This window comes from Euleptes europaea, chromosome 1 (assembly GCF_029931775.1).
Source record: "Euleptes europaea isolate rEulEur1 chromosome 1, rEulEur1.hap1, whole genome shotgun sequence".
Taxonomy (NCBI): domain Eukaryota; kingdom Metazoa; phylum Chordata; class Lepidosauria; order Squamata; family Sphaerodactylidae; genus Euleptes; species Euleptes europaea.
In genome coordinates this window covers 160,547,780-160,562,363 of record NC_079312.1, presented here as the reverse complement: position 1 = coordinate 160,562,363, position 14,584 = coordinate 160,547,780, and the positions used below count along the sequence as shown (strand labels likewise).

The following is a 14,584-nucleotide window of genomic DNA, read 5'->3' as shown; positions in this document are numbered from 1 at the left end:
ATTGACTTAAAGGGGATATAAACAACCTGTGCCTGGGTGTGTGGCCCATATCCATCAAAATTGGCAAATTTACCTGGAAAAGATAGACTTTTCTATAAGAGTGTCTCTGAGTTTCAAAAGGCGAGCTGACAGTACAACCTGAACTGATCTCGCAATGGTCCTAGACAATTATACCGAATATTTTTTTCCCAACAGCCCTACTTCAGCAATCACCTTGAGATTGGCAACCCTACTGCCTGAGGATGCAGCGATGGCCACAGGCATAGACAGCTTGAAAAGAGATTAGACAGATTCAGGGAGGAGAGGTCTATCAGTAGCTACTAGTCATGGTGACTAAAGGGAACCTCAATTTTTCTGAGGAAATAAAGCTCTAAAGGGGCTGCGACTTAGTGGTAGAGCCTTCGCTTGGCATGCAGAAGGCCTTCCCTGATATGGCCTCTTGGCACTGGTACACATGAACACATGAAGCTGCCTTATACTGAATCAGACCCTTGGTCCATCAAAGTCAGTATTGTCCACTCAGACCGGCAGCGGCTCTCCAGGGTCTCAGGCAGAGGTCTTTCACATCACCTACCTGCCTAGTCCCTTTAACTGGAGATGCAGGGGATTGAACCTGGGACCTTCTGCATGCCAAGCAGATGCTCTACCACTGAGCCACAGTGGGGTTTGGGGAGGGGAGGGACTTCTTTCAGCTCTAAAAGTAGTTTACAGAAACAGATAAACCAATTTAGGAATATGGGTTGGAGACCAATGCTTAAGTGTTCTTTTGGCAGTCTTTTAACACCATGGCCTTTTATGTAGGGACATTTCCCCGTGGTCACCCCGCTGACTGCTTCAGAGCTTCCTTTTGATTATGCATGCCTTTCCCGACCGTCAGAGGTCGCCTCGCTCTCCCCGTGCGTTTCTGCCTCCAGAAAACATGGGCAAAATGTGCAGAATCATGCAGGAAATTCAAGAAAGGCATGCATAATCAAAAGGAAACTCTGAAGCAGTCGGTGGGTGACCACAAGAGAAACAGCCGTGCATAAATGGCCCATGTGTCCTGTCCAGAGACAACTATGTATTCAGTTCACCTCTTCTCTTCACCCTCCAGCATTGTCTTGTAGGTGGCAATCTCAATATCAAGGGCTAGTTTGGTGTTCATTAGCTCATGGTAATCCCGCAAGAGGGCAGCCAGTTTATCTTTGGAACTCTGCAGGGTATTCTGAAGCTCCATGAAATTGCCCTGGGCCTCTTTTACAGCACAGGTGCCATGCTGTTCAGTGGTGTTAATGGCAGCCTGCAGAGAAGCAACCTGTGAAAAAAACAGACATTGCTAAAGTGAATACCAAATTCCAAATATGCTTGGACCCAACCTTAAACTACCTTAAACATAGTTAAATTGTGGAACTCCATGCCCCAGGATGTGCTCCCAACTCGGAAGGCTTTAAGAGGGGAGTGGACATGTCCATGGAAGAGAGGGCTATCCATGGCTACTAGTCAAAATGAATACTAGTCATGATGCATACCTATTGGGCAGGGGGTTGGATATAGGGCAGAGGGTTGGACTAGATGACCCTTGTGGTCCCTTCCAACTCTATGATTCTATTATTCTATTCTCTCCAGGATCAGAGGACCATGCCTATTATATTAGGTGCTGTGGAACACAGGCCGGATAATGCTGCTGCAGTGGTCTTTTTTTGTGGGCTTCCTAGAGACACCTGGTTGGCCACTGTGTCAATAGACTGCTGGACTTGATGGACTTTGGTCTGATCCAGCATGGTGTTTCTTATGTTCTTCCCTCCCAACAAAATGTGTGTGTTTTTACCACTCTGGAGCAGTGGTTTTCACACGGTGTTCCAGAATCCGTGAGGTTCCTCATCAACAATGGGAGTTTCCTAAAAGACAGCTTGTCTGCCTACTATTGATCTTCCCTCTGAAATATGCAGCTGTTGGGTGTGGATGTTCAAAAGCAGCTCATGCGCAAAAATGACATGGGCACTCAATTCCAAGTAGGACTATGGAATGAGGGGAGGGCAGTTGAATGTTCACAACGAGTTCATGTAAAGCAACCATCATGCACAGCGAGCCTGGCAAGTACCCTAAAGAAACTCAAGGGTGTGTTCCAGAATCCTCTTCAAGCTTGTGGGGTTTCATGGCCAACATTCACAGGTGGGCAGATATGCTGGTATGGAAAGTGTTCTCTGAAGGCAAAAAAATTTAAAAACCTCAACTGTACAATTCCTTTTAGGAGCAAGGGTTCAACACTAAGGGCAGCTCTAGATGAGACACTGAATGTTTTGTGAATGGAGATCCCAAAGGGTTTCCCACCTATCAAAGTCAGGTGCATAGGAGTCCATTTCCAATCACTACTCTGAAGTAAAAAAAGCAAAGTTTATGTTTTGCCCCCATGCCACAGTTTTGACCTGAAATGCCCAGAACAGCTGCTATTTGGCCTATTGTGATAAACATCAGTGATGCTGCTGAGGATCTTATCGGTTTGGTCTTCAGTATCTTCCCCTCCTTAACACTAGTCGCCACCTTCTCTCATTACTCCACATCTGAGGTGGAAAGTGCTGAAAAGTGCTGTTAAGTCACAGCTGACTTATGGTGACCCTGTAGGGTTTTCAAGGCAACCACCTCTGCATAACAAACCTGGACTTCCTTGGTGGTCTCCCATCCATGTACTAACCAAGGCTGAACCCAGCTTCGCTTCTGAGATCTGATGAGGTTGGACTCACCTGGGACATGCAGGTCAGGGACTCCACATCTAGCATGCCAAATTCTCATTTTGATGAACTATCTGCCAGGTTTGTGATTTATTATATAAATGGTACTTTACCACTGATTACAGTTGTTTGCGTTGCTCTTTCAGACTGCCAAGGCAAATATCTTGAAAGGCCAACAGGACACCAAACCAAAGCTGACTCGATCTAAGGAGCTACCTACCTTTTTCTTCTCGTTTTCCACCTGGCACTGCAAAATTTGGGTCATCCGGTTCAGCTCCACAAGGTCATTGTTGTTCCTTTTGAGGTTCTCATGGAACTGGCAACTCTGGTTCTGAAGGTTCTGAATCTAATGCACAGAAAACGAGATGGAAGATCAGAGACATCTTTCTGCTTCATGCTAGGGAAGGACCAGTGGAGGCTCCACCTCAATGGCCACAGAAAGTCAGCCCACTGAAGTGGAAGATCATGGCTCACAGAGCAAGGGCTGTACTCTCAATCAAGGAAACATCTCCCACACTGACGTCACCATGAGCACTGGACAGAGTTGCCAACCTCCAGGTGATGGCTGAAGATCTCCTGGGATTGTAACTGATCTCCAGGCGACAGAGATCAGTTCACCTGGAGAAAATGGCCGCTTTGGAAGATGGAGTCCATGGCATTATATGCCATTGAAATCCTGCCCCTCTCCAAACCCTGTCCTTCTCAGGCTCCACCCCCAAAATCTCCAGGTATTTCCTAGCCTGGAGCTGGCAACCCTAGCTTGGAACAAAATCACATAGCAACTGTCCTTGCAGAGATAAAATCAGGAGCTGAAGTTTGAGGAAGTTCCCACAAACAGCTTTCTGGGATCTTTGCCCGGTATGTCTATAGCACATTGTTGGGGATTCAGTACGAGTTCCACTTCTGTCAAGATAGTTAAAGGGTTAATTTGTTTGTATCAACAGTTAAGTTAGTCTCAAGGAGATGATGCAATGATAAATGTCAGTATTCCATTGGTTAGCAAAATCGCCATGGGTTACATGCCAAAGGCCACGTACCTACTGCACTTGGGATAATTGCTATCCTTTGTTTAGAAGAGGCAGCAGTTTCTCACTCACGTTTTGGATCTTACACCGACAAGATGCAAGCCCTCTCTGCTCTTAAGAGCAAAGATGGACTCTAAGCCTGTAGTTACCTGTTAGTGCAAACTAACAAGTTTTGTAGGGAACTAGTCATGTAGAAAGAAAGTATTATTTGTTTTACTCCACGTATACCCCACCCTATCTAGGAAAGTAAAGGATTTTGTTTGATTAAGACAAAAGTCTTTGTCTCTGATTTGTTGTGTGCTGTGATCTGTCTCTTCTGTAACCACAATCACGATTCATCTTCTCTGATTAATAACACACACCATAGTCCGAATTCAGGTTTATGCCTATCATAATAGGGATTGCTAGAACAATTATAATGTTCTATTTTACTCCCCAAACCTGCCCTTCCCAGGCTCCACCCCCAAAATCACCAGATAATTCCCAACCCAGAGCTGGCAACCCTACATTTAGGAATGTAAAAACTTCTTAACTTCTTATCAAGTCCCAAGTTAACAGTCTGATGAGGAGAATTCAAAGGCTGACTGCCCCTACCTCTCAACAGCAACAGCAGAGGGCAGGGCCAGCAATCAGCCCCAGGCAAAAAAACCTTCCTCCATCAGTGACAATTAGCAACAAACCAGACAAAATAGGGTAGCCAGGTAGGGTTGCCAGGTGGGTGTTTTTGGAAGGCAATTGCCCACCAATCTACCCAGCCGCTCTGGGGTGGCAATTGTGTGCACGCACAGCTGCACGGATGTGACAATGTCATTTCCGGCTTTGCTTCTGAAAGCGCTGCATTGCTGCTGCTACTTTAGCACTCAACCCCCCAAAATTTGAGTGGCAATGTGGCACCCCAGCCCTGCTTCCTAAAACCTCCCGCCGATCAAGAGGAGGGACCTGGCAACCCTATAGCCAGGTCCCTCCTGACAACCAGTGGGAGCTTTTGGAAGGTAGGTTTGGAGAAGCAATCTGTACTGCCTGTGCGATAGCGTCACTTCCAGCTTGATGCGGAAACACCAGCATTGCATGGAGGGAATGTTCTAGCACTTGCCCCTAGATTCTATGGTTTACATAGAGTTTTTGGGGAGAGGGCTAGAGCAATGACAGCGCTTCCACATCAAGCTGGAAGTGATGTCATTGTGCAGGGGTCACAGATTGTGCCTTCCTTCCACCGGCCTGCTTTCACCCACTGACCAGCTGAGTGTCGGTGGGCAGTGCATGATTCGGTGGGTGATTGCCCATCATTAGCGGGCAGCTGGGAACCCTAAGACAAAAGAAACAAATGGAAACAAACAAAAACCACACTCCAGCAGGCTACACGCACCCATTCACCCTCAAACACTATCCTCTCACACTGCAACTTCAGTTAATACTCCCCAGCAATTTAGTAAAGGCAAAAAAAAAAAAAAAAAAATCCAAACAAACACTCACCTCTCCAGCAGTTCATTTCCATGCTCCTTCCCCCAGCCCAGTTGACTTTGTCTCCCTCTTTTTTTTAAAAAAAGTCTGATATTGGGGATCTGGAGTAGCAGGATTGTAGGTTCTTCACTATTACAACCCATTCCACATCCCTTGTTCATACCTGATTCTGGTAAAAGAGATTAGCTTCTTCTTTGCTCCTCTGTGCGATGGTCTGATACCAGCATTCAACGCTCTGGATGAGGCCGTCCATGTTCAGGCGACGGCTATTGTTCATATTGAGAACAACTGATGTGTCATAGAGTTGGCGATTCAATGCGGCAACTTCCTGCAGATAGCACAGAATTTGAGTCAGATCTTAGAATACCACAATGGAGACTGCATCAGCAACCTATCAAGGTGAATTTTCTTATTTAGTTTTGAGCAACTGATGATGTATAAATGAACATAATGTGTTAATTCACAGATCTGCCACTTCCTTGGTGTGAAATTTTACCAAGGACCCACCTGTCAGGCTAAACATGCACATTTCGGGGAACCCTTTGTAAATGTTGCATAGAATTTGAACCAGTTCAAATGTGCTGTCAAGTCACAATTGACTTATGGTGACTCCAGAAAAGGACTTTCAAGGCAAGTGAGAAGCAGATGGTTTAGCGCTGCCTTCCTCAGCTATCTTCCATCTAAGTACTGACCCTGCTTAGCTTCAGAAATCTGACAAGATCAGGTTAAACTGTGCCATTTTCCCTCCCTCCCAGTTCACAAAGGATCCTATAAATCAGTCCCCAAGCAAATAAATGCCTACCACTTACTCCTAGAGACACGTTCTTTAAGAACTGTACCTACTATTGACACCATTTACACTCTTGGATAATGCCTTCCTTAGGCAGCAGAGAAAAGAGCCTACTCACTTATGACCTAGCAAAGATGTGGGTAGTTTAGAGTCATGCCAGTTGGACGTCAATGCCCAGCTGGCCAGGTGAGGCCCCTACCAATTGTAAATAGTAGACAACATTAACATCAGTGTGGACTTCTATAGTACTCTTCACAAACAGAGATCACCACATAGTTTCCATTGGCCTCATCGTTCTTGCCACATTGGTGTGCAATATGTTGCATTCTGGCTTGGGCAGCATCACCACATTGATGGCTATTGTGTTACCGTTGGGCTATAGCAATAATTCACAACTGGACTTTCCTGTGTGGACAAGATAAACCAGGTAGTGAACTACATCTATAGTGCAATGAATAGCACAATATCCAGCAATGAGTGGGTACAGCCTCAGCTTGGAGGATTTGAACCTTCACCCCTCCCAAAGGCATATATCAGGGATCTATATGAGAAAGGGGGCATACAAGGTTCATCATGTGACTGAATGCTAATCATGTGACAATGCAGACACTTGCAACTTCATAATCCACACTGTAAAACACAACCCACAGTAAAACCAACACTGTCTCAGACACACAGTGGCATGATTTTGGCCTTTGTTCAGAATAAGAGCATAAGAAAAGCCGTACTGGATCAGACCAAGGCCCATCAAGTCCAGCAGTCTGTTCACACAGTGGCCAACCAGGTGCCTCTAGAAAGCCCACAAGCAAGATGACTGCGGCAGCATTATCCTGCCTGTGTTTCAAAGCACCTAACATAATAGGCATGCTCCTCTGATACTAGAGAGAATAGGTATGCAGCATGACTAGTATCCATTCTAACTAATAGCCATGAATACCCCTCTCCTCCATGAATATGTCCACTCCCCTCTTAAAGCCCTCCAAGCTGGCAGCCATCACCACATCCTGGGGCAGGGAGTTCCACAATTTAACTATGTGTTGTGTGAAGAAATACGTCCTTTTATCTGTTTTGAATCTCTCACCCTCCAGCTTCAGCAGATGACCCCGCGTTCTAGTATTATGAGAGAGGGAGAAAAACTTCTCCCTGTCCACTCTCTCAATACCATGCATAATTTTATAGACTTCTATCATGTCTCCCCTTAACCACCTTCTTTCCAAGCTAAACAGTCCTAAGAGTTTTAACCGCTCCTCATAGGGCAGTTTCTCTACCCCCTTGATCATTTTGGTTGCTCTTTTCTGAACCTTCTCAAGCTCTGCAGTATCCCTCCCCCCCCCCGATATGTTTCACTACCAATATTTTGCTATAGAACAACTTTTTTTTGGGGGGGGGGGAAGATTTAACAAGGTTCATTCATGGCCTTTGGCAGTTGCCATAAAGAAAACGGTGCCTTCAGGGCACCTTCCCAACCACACTTTGTCTGTGGCCTCTCAGGAAAGATCCTACCCAAGCTGGTTTTGAAAGAACAGTGCAAAACAAGGGTATACCAGAGGGTGGACAATTGGTCCATGATTGGAAGACAACATTGGTGTGGATGCTCAAAAAAATAATAATCTTGCTCCACTTAACCAAACAGAGCAAAACCTCCATGCTGAGATTGTTTTATGAACTCATGCCTTGGGAGAAAAGTTGCCATGAAACTGACAGACATTTAACCAGTCTTAAAGGGCATTGATATCAACCAGGGGTCTGCAAACTGCAGCTCCCAAGCCGCATGCGGCTCTTTGGCCCATTGAGTGCGGCTCTCCAAACTTGGTTCGGAGCCCCTGCTCTCGTGCCAGCTTGCGCCAGCAGCCGAGCTGCAGAGCCGGCGCGCCTGAGAGAGAGAGAGAGAGAGAGAGAGAGAGAGAGAGAGAGAGAGAGAGAGAGAGAGAGCGCGAGAGAGCAGGCGAGCGGGCACGCTGTCTCTCCCCCCCCCGCCATAGAGAATGGCCAGGTCCCCCTTTCCCTTGCCCTCAATGGTTGGGAGGCTAAAGCCTCCCCTCCTCTCTAGCAGTGCGATTGCTGGGCAGGCGGCTTGGTGGTTCCTGCCCCCCCGCCCGCCTATCAGCTGTTGGGTGGGGCGGGCTTCCTTTGGTAGACCTGGCCTCCGGCTTAGTCCCATTGGGAGGCCATGTCTACCCACTGGCTTTCTTGGCGGTAGACCTGGACTCTGAGGAGGGGAAAGTCCCCCTTCAGAGGCCAGGTCTACCCATTGGCTTCTATGGGCCTCCGGAGGCCAGGTCTACTGCCAAGAAAGCCAATGGGTAGACCTGGCCTCCCAATGGGACTCAGCCAGAGGCCAGGTCTACCAATAGGCTTTTATGGCGGTAGACCAGGCCTCCAGACGAGGACTCCGGACGGGGAGGGGGAAATGGCAGGGACTTACAATTTAATTTTTATCAATAAATAAGATCACTATTAAGTATGATATCAAGTTTTATTCAGTATACCTATAGTTTAATTAAGACTTAAAACTTTAATTAAAGTTTATTAAGTTAATAAACAGTGTACCTGCCTATATAGTTTAAGTTTAAGAAATTTGGCTCTCAAAAGAAATCTCAATCATTGTACTGTTGATATTTGGCTCTTTTGACTAATAAGTTTGCGGACCCCTGATATCAACCAAGACTGTAACCCTATGTATATGTGATATCGAACAATGTTCCAGTGAAGTCAAAATGTCACTGTGTGGAACTAGGTGTTGGTGTCAAAGGAAGTAAACAACAAGGCCAAATGTTGGGTGTTTGAACATCAAAAGCTGCTTCCTACTGAGTCAGGCCATTCACCCATATTGTTACTTTGAATGGAAAGAACTCTCTAAAGTCTCCAGCAGATGCCTTTCTGGCTCTCCTTTTAACTGGAGATGCTGGCGACTGAACCTGAGACCTCACGCATGCATTACAAAGCATATACTCTGCCACTGAGCGATGCCCTTTTCTAAAGATGGTGATGAAAACTAGGGCAACACCCTTGGTACAACGTCAGGAGCCAGTTGTCATGCCACAGTCATGTTAGAAGCAGCTTAAAAAATACTGAGCGCCAGACCTCTGCGCAGAAAACTCTCAAGAAATCAAGATGTTCTTTATACAAGTCCCGCTTCACTTCCAGTTCCTTCTGATACTTAAATGCAGCATCGACATCCTGAAAAAGAGGAGACGAGATATTAATTCCTAAGTCAAGAAGAATGGGGATGCGAGTTGGACTACTGCAATCCAAAATTAGGTTTTTGAAATGCTGTATCTCTGAATATGGGTCTTTCTAAAGAGTATTTTCCCAACACGGCTCAGCAGATGGATAAAATATGGAAAGACGGTCTTGGCAAAATATGAATTATGAAAGGATTATTCCATCTTCTTCAATTCCCCTCATATATTTACAGCCCAAAGATATTCCCTAGTTTTATAGTTTCAGGCGCTAAGACACTGTATATACTACATTCATCATAGCTTCTTCTTAAACCTACTACAGAATGTAACATGTTTCTATTAGAAAACTACTTATTTGTTTGTTTATAATACACCTTTCTCGGTGAGACTCAAGGAAGATCACACAATGTAAATCACTGGAAACAATAGGATGAGACATCAAATAAACAATGTAATAGGAGTAGGATTGCAGAAATCTGACACAAGCAAAAATCTGAAACAAAGCTTAAGCTAGACATGTTAAACAACGCAGAAAATGGTATTACATAAGCAAAAATACCATGCATACAATAAAGTATGCAATAAAGCTGGATTAGAAAGTTTGAGAAGACAAATAAAAATGGCACTTTCAAATAGCTCATTTGAAATATATACATACTAATAGGCACAGAGGGGTTATGAGCATGGGTCTATTTCACTCAAAGATGGATGTTTAGCAAAATACACATCTACTGTTATTACGGACACCTTTCATGTAACAACCCAGCCGGCTTACCTTCTTCAGCACGACAAAATCATTCTCTGCGATGGTTCGTCTATTCATTTCTTCTTGATACCTTGAACCATTTGAAAAAAATAGAAGAGGTGGAGAGAAATTTAGGTCTTTTTATCTCAACCCACTAAGCAGGTATGAACCACACTAGAATACCCAAAATTCTTTCTCTGAGGGACTAAATATACATGTAACAATTCTATCCTGGCCACTTTGTTTGGATTGCAATGTTGGCTTGGGAAATAGGCTAACCAGATCAGTGGTAGAGCCTCTGCTTGACATGCAGAAAGTCCCAGGTTCAATCCCCGGCATCTCAAGTTAAAGGAACTAGGCAAGTAGGTGATGTGCTGGAGATCTGCTGCTATTACAACTGATCTCCAGCTGTTAGAGATGAGATCACCTGGAGAAAATGGCCACTTTGGCAATTAGACTCTATGGCATTGAAGTCCCTCCTCTCCCCAAACCCCACCCGCCTCAGCCCTCCACCCCAAAAACCTCCCACCGGTGCTGAAGAGGGACCTGGCAACCCTAGTAACAGCATTTAAAACCATAGAACATCGGCTAAAACCACAATATCAGAACACAATACAGAAATAAAACCAAGATGGCATTCTCATATTAGGGAGATAACCGTCACTGTAAACCCTGGCCAGGCAGTGAAACCCCCACAAATCAGAGAGTGGGGGGAGGATGGCGAGGCCAGCAACAATGTGAAACTAACCCTCAGTTATCGGCCTGGCAGAATAGTTCAGTTTTACAGCCCCTGCAGAACGCCTTAAGGTCCCACAGGGCCCTGATGTTAGTAGGAAGACTATTCTACCAAGCCAGGGCCAGGGCCGAAAAAGCCCTGGAACTTGTCAAGGACAAGTTCTAGAAAATCTAGTTCAGCCCTTTGATTATGTAGAAGTTACAGCAGTGGGATTTTAAGAGACTAGGCTAGCATCCATCAAAACCAGCAAGGGGAACTGTGACGTTGCTTACTTGCTTCTGCTCTCCTCAACGAGGTTCTGCATGGCTTTGTGTTGGACCTCGAGTTTGCTCTTCTCACACAATACGAGCTCTAGTTTCCTCTTCAGGTTGTTGAGGTAGTTTTCGCAGAGAGGCTTCAGATCTTTCTTCACTGCTGGAATGTTCTGGTTTTGCAGCAGTTGCCATTTGGTACGCAACATCTGGTTCTGCTGTTCCAAGCACTGCACCTGAAATTCGCCAAGTACAAGGTACAGTATGTTGCAACTAAACCGCCTAGGCTTTTGGAAGTGAATCAAGGCATCAGCGGCAAAGTTAAGAAAACTTTGCAAGTTTAGGGCTATGTTTTTGGGTTTGATTGGGCTAATTCAGTGTTTCCCAAATTTCTAACTAGTGAAGCTCCCTTTTTTGAACTAACATTACTCTAATAAATTAAAAATATTTACCTTAGTATGTGATAATTATCTGTCCTCAAAAGAGCAACCTTCTCTGTTTTCTGCATTAGTCATTGTTCTAAGTGTGCTTTATATAGGGTTGCCAACCTCCAGGTACTAGCTGGAGGTCTCCTGCTATTACAACTGATCTCCAGCCGATAGAGATCAGTTCCCCTGGAGAAAATGGCTGCTTTGGCAATAGGACTCTATGGCATTGAAGTCCCTCCCCTTCCCAAACCCCACCCTCTTCAGGCTTGGCCCCCAAAACCTCTTGCTGGTGGCGAAGAGGGACCTGGCAACCCTATGGTAGAATGTTGGGAAGAAATGGGGGGGGGAGAATAGGCATCATGCTGGCACCTATTAGCATGTCCCCGCACCTTAAGGCTCCCATTGGGTGCTAGCACTGGGCTGGCATCTTCACAGGTAGACCCTACATGTTTTTTGGCACTTGGGCCAGAAAAGGTTGCCTACCTCTAATTGAAAAGTCTATGGATATCACCCTCGTTCAGCCTGTTTCTTCTCTTATGACTAGTCTCATGTGAGCAGGGTAACGTGCGCATCAGGAGCTCACAGGGATAAGTACCAGGAATTTCAGTGACCAGGGAGGTTTCAAAATCTAGCGCATAGAACGATGCGGAATATCCAGCGGAATCACTCATACGTGTTTATCACTTCCACATATGGCTGGGTTATCACAGATACAATCCCACACATAGAATTCCCATGTCATTTCAAAGCACCTCGAAACACACAATTGCATCACTTCACCCATTCAAATGCCAGTTACGATGCTTACAATCACGAAGGACCAAGACGTTATGACATGCATGCATATGAAAATCAAGCCTTATGTGTTTTCCATATAGAACAGTTTGTGTGGTTTTCCCATTGCTGCTGCAGCCAATACAATGAGACTTCCATATGGCAGGTTTCTTCACTTTTTCTGCCCCAGACCCCTGGCAGTGGGCATTCCTCCTTACCACTGTGGGTTTTCAGAATTGTTGTTTAAAAAAATTACAATTGCATATGTTGCAGAAGAAGAGGAAGAGTTGGTTTTTATATGCCTATTTTCTCTACCTTTTAAGGAGTCTCAAAGCGGCTTACAATCTTCTTCCCTTCCTCTCCCCACAACAGACACCTTGTGAGGTAGGTGGGGTTGAGCTGTGACTAGCCCACGGTCACCCAGCTGGCTTCATGTGTAGGAGTGGGGAAACCAACCCGGTTCTCTACATTAGAGTCAACCACTCTTAACCACTACACTGCGCTGGTTCTCTTATAGTGTTCTATCATATTCTCTGAAATCACAGCTTTCAATTTTTTTAAAGTCTCTAGCCCCTTTAATCATGGAGATAAGGGGACAGATATATCTTCGCAACAGAAGGGCCAGACTTACTTTTTCTAAAAAATGAAAGCTAGGAATTGAGATAACTTGATAGATTGTTTAATACTATAACAGTAGCCCTTTTCAGATGTTACGGTGAACCCATGTACAACCTGCATGTATGTGCATACAGCTGTTTGTAAGAAAAAAATCAATGCTCCTTCACTTTACAAATGAAACCAAGGACCAGTACCTGGATAAATGTGGGGTTTCAAGGACACCCACAATTGCACATGAATTGAATGTAACATCAGAATTACTCAGCATGCACATAAAGAAAAATCAAGTGGGTACCAACTGTATGTGTATTCAGTGTGACTTCTGAGTAGGGCTACTATAACATTATGCAACTGCTGATTTAAAAAAAGAAAAGAAATTGATGTCCGGGAATGGCCACTGCAGGGGACCAGTCAGGGAAAATTACTCTGGGAAGGACTTGCTTATCTTTACAATTGCCACCCTGGCTATATTGTGATATTACCCAAAACATAACAGCACAGCAGGTTTGGGAAAGATTGCAGGAAAGACAGGGAAAACCCAGGAGGTAAACTGAGGCACCATGATCCTGTGGGAAAGCAGGAAAGCAGTAGCCAACCTGGGGGAAACACCCAGTGTATAAGTGACCCTACTTTTTCAGCACCCCAGATTAATTTTGTTGCCTCACTGTAGCAAGTGCATCTGAAATGAATTTTCAGTGGCATCCTAGACTGAGGCAGAGATACTGATCAGAGTTCTAATTCGGCTCTGAATGTCTGCATGCTCAAGCTCTTGTGGATCTACTTTTCGTTTGCAATCAAACGACGAGGGAGGAGAAGATGAAGAAGAATGGGGAGTGGGGAGAGGCTGTGGCTCGGTGGCAGAGCATCTGCTTGGCATGCAGAAGGTCCCAGGTTCAGTCCCTGGCATCTCCAATTAAAGGGACTAGGCAGGTAGGTGATGAGAAAGACCTTGCCTGAGACCCTGGAGAGCCGCAACTGGTCTGAGTAGATAATACTGACTTTGATGGTCCAAGGGTGTGATTCAGTAAAGGCAGCTTTATGTGTTCATGTGTTCAAGAAGAAGAAGAAGAAGAGTTGGTTTTTATATGCTGTCTTTCTTACCTTTGAAGGAGAATAAAACCGGCTTACAATTTCCTTCTCTTCCTGTCCCCACAACAGACATCTTGTGAGGTAGGTGGGACTGAGAGAGCTCTAAGAGAGCTGTGACTAGCCCAAGGTCCCCCAGCTGGCTTCATGTGTAGGAGTGGGGAAAGAAACCTGGTTCTCCAGAGTAGAGTCCCCTGCTCTTAACCACTACACCATGCTGGGGGGAGTGAGAAAGAGAGAGGGGAGGAAAGAGAATAATTGGTTGTCTCACCTTGTCAATAAAGCCAGCAAACTGATTGTTGAGGGCCTTCATCTGCTCCTTCTCATGTGCTTTTATATGATGGTCGTTTGGGTCAACCCCCAGAAAGAGAGGTTGTAAGAGATGCTTGTTAACACACACTTCACGGATGCCATTGACTCTGCAACTGCCATCAGGACCTATATAGTTGTGACCAGCACAGCAGGAAATTCTTTGCCTTCCACCAAAGTTATGGAAACTTTGGCTGGTGGTGCTCCCTCGGATCCCATACGTGGCTCCCATAGGTTGACCCACCGGGGGCTGGCTGATTCTGAATATTCTACTGCCATCAGTGTCAGAGGCTGAAGTAAAAGTTCTTCTGTTACTGGGACAATTGAAGATTTGTTGGCTCATTGTTGGTGGAGCAGAAAGGCCAGCAGTGCTGAAAGAACGAGGAGGAGAGGAGAAGGAAGTTGCTTCTTTGAGGCCAGATCTGGAGCTCCTCCTTATATGCAGTACGGGAGGCAGGCTGGGAGTCT

General features: G+C 45.3%; 1 protein-coding gene across 1 annotated transcript; it reads right to left on the bottom strand.

The window, feature by feature from the left end:
- Window positions 1–1,069: 1,069 nt before the first annotated feature.
- Window positions 1,070–14,348, bottom strand: LOC130477170 (keratin, type II cytoskeletal 4-like). The gene is made up of 7 exons (XM_056849240.1): window positions 14,079–14,348; window positions 10,923–11,137; window positions 9,945–10,005; window positions 9,069–9,164; window positions 5,358–5,522; window positions 2,929–3,054; window positions 1,070–1,294 (listed from the first exon to the last, which is right to left on the bottom strand). Exons 1-7 carry the CDS (start codon window positions 14,346–14,348, stop codon window positions 1,070–1,072), a joined length of 1,158 nt encoding a protein of 385 aa, XP_056705218.1.
- Window positions 14,349–14,584: the final 236 nt, after the last annotated feature.

Excerpts from the sequence above, each read along its gene's own strand:
- LOC130477170 (XM_056849240.1), bottom strand. The coding sequence starts at position 14,348 with ATGGGAGCCACGTATGGGATCCGAGGGAGCACCACCAGCCAAAGTTTC. Across the intron at positions 10,006-10,922 it reads GTTGAGGAGAGCAGAAGCAA|GTATCAAGAAGAAATGAATA; the intron begins GTAAGCAACGTC and ends AAATGGTTCAAG. Across the intron at positions 9,165-9,944 it reads ATTTTGTCGTGCTGAAGAAG|GATGTCGATGCTGCATTTAA; the intron begins GTAAGCCGGCTG and ends CCTCTTTTTCAG.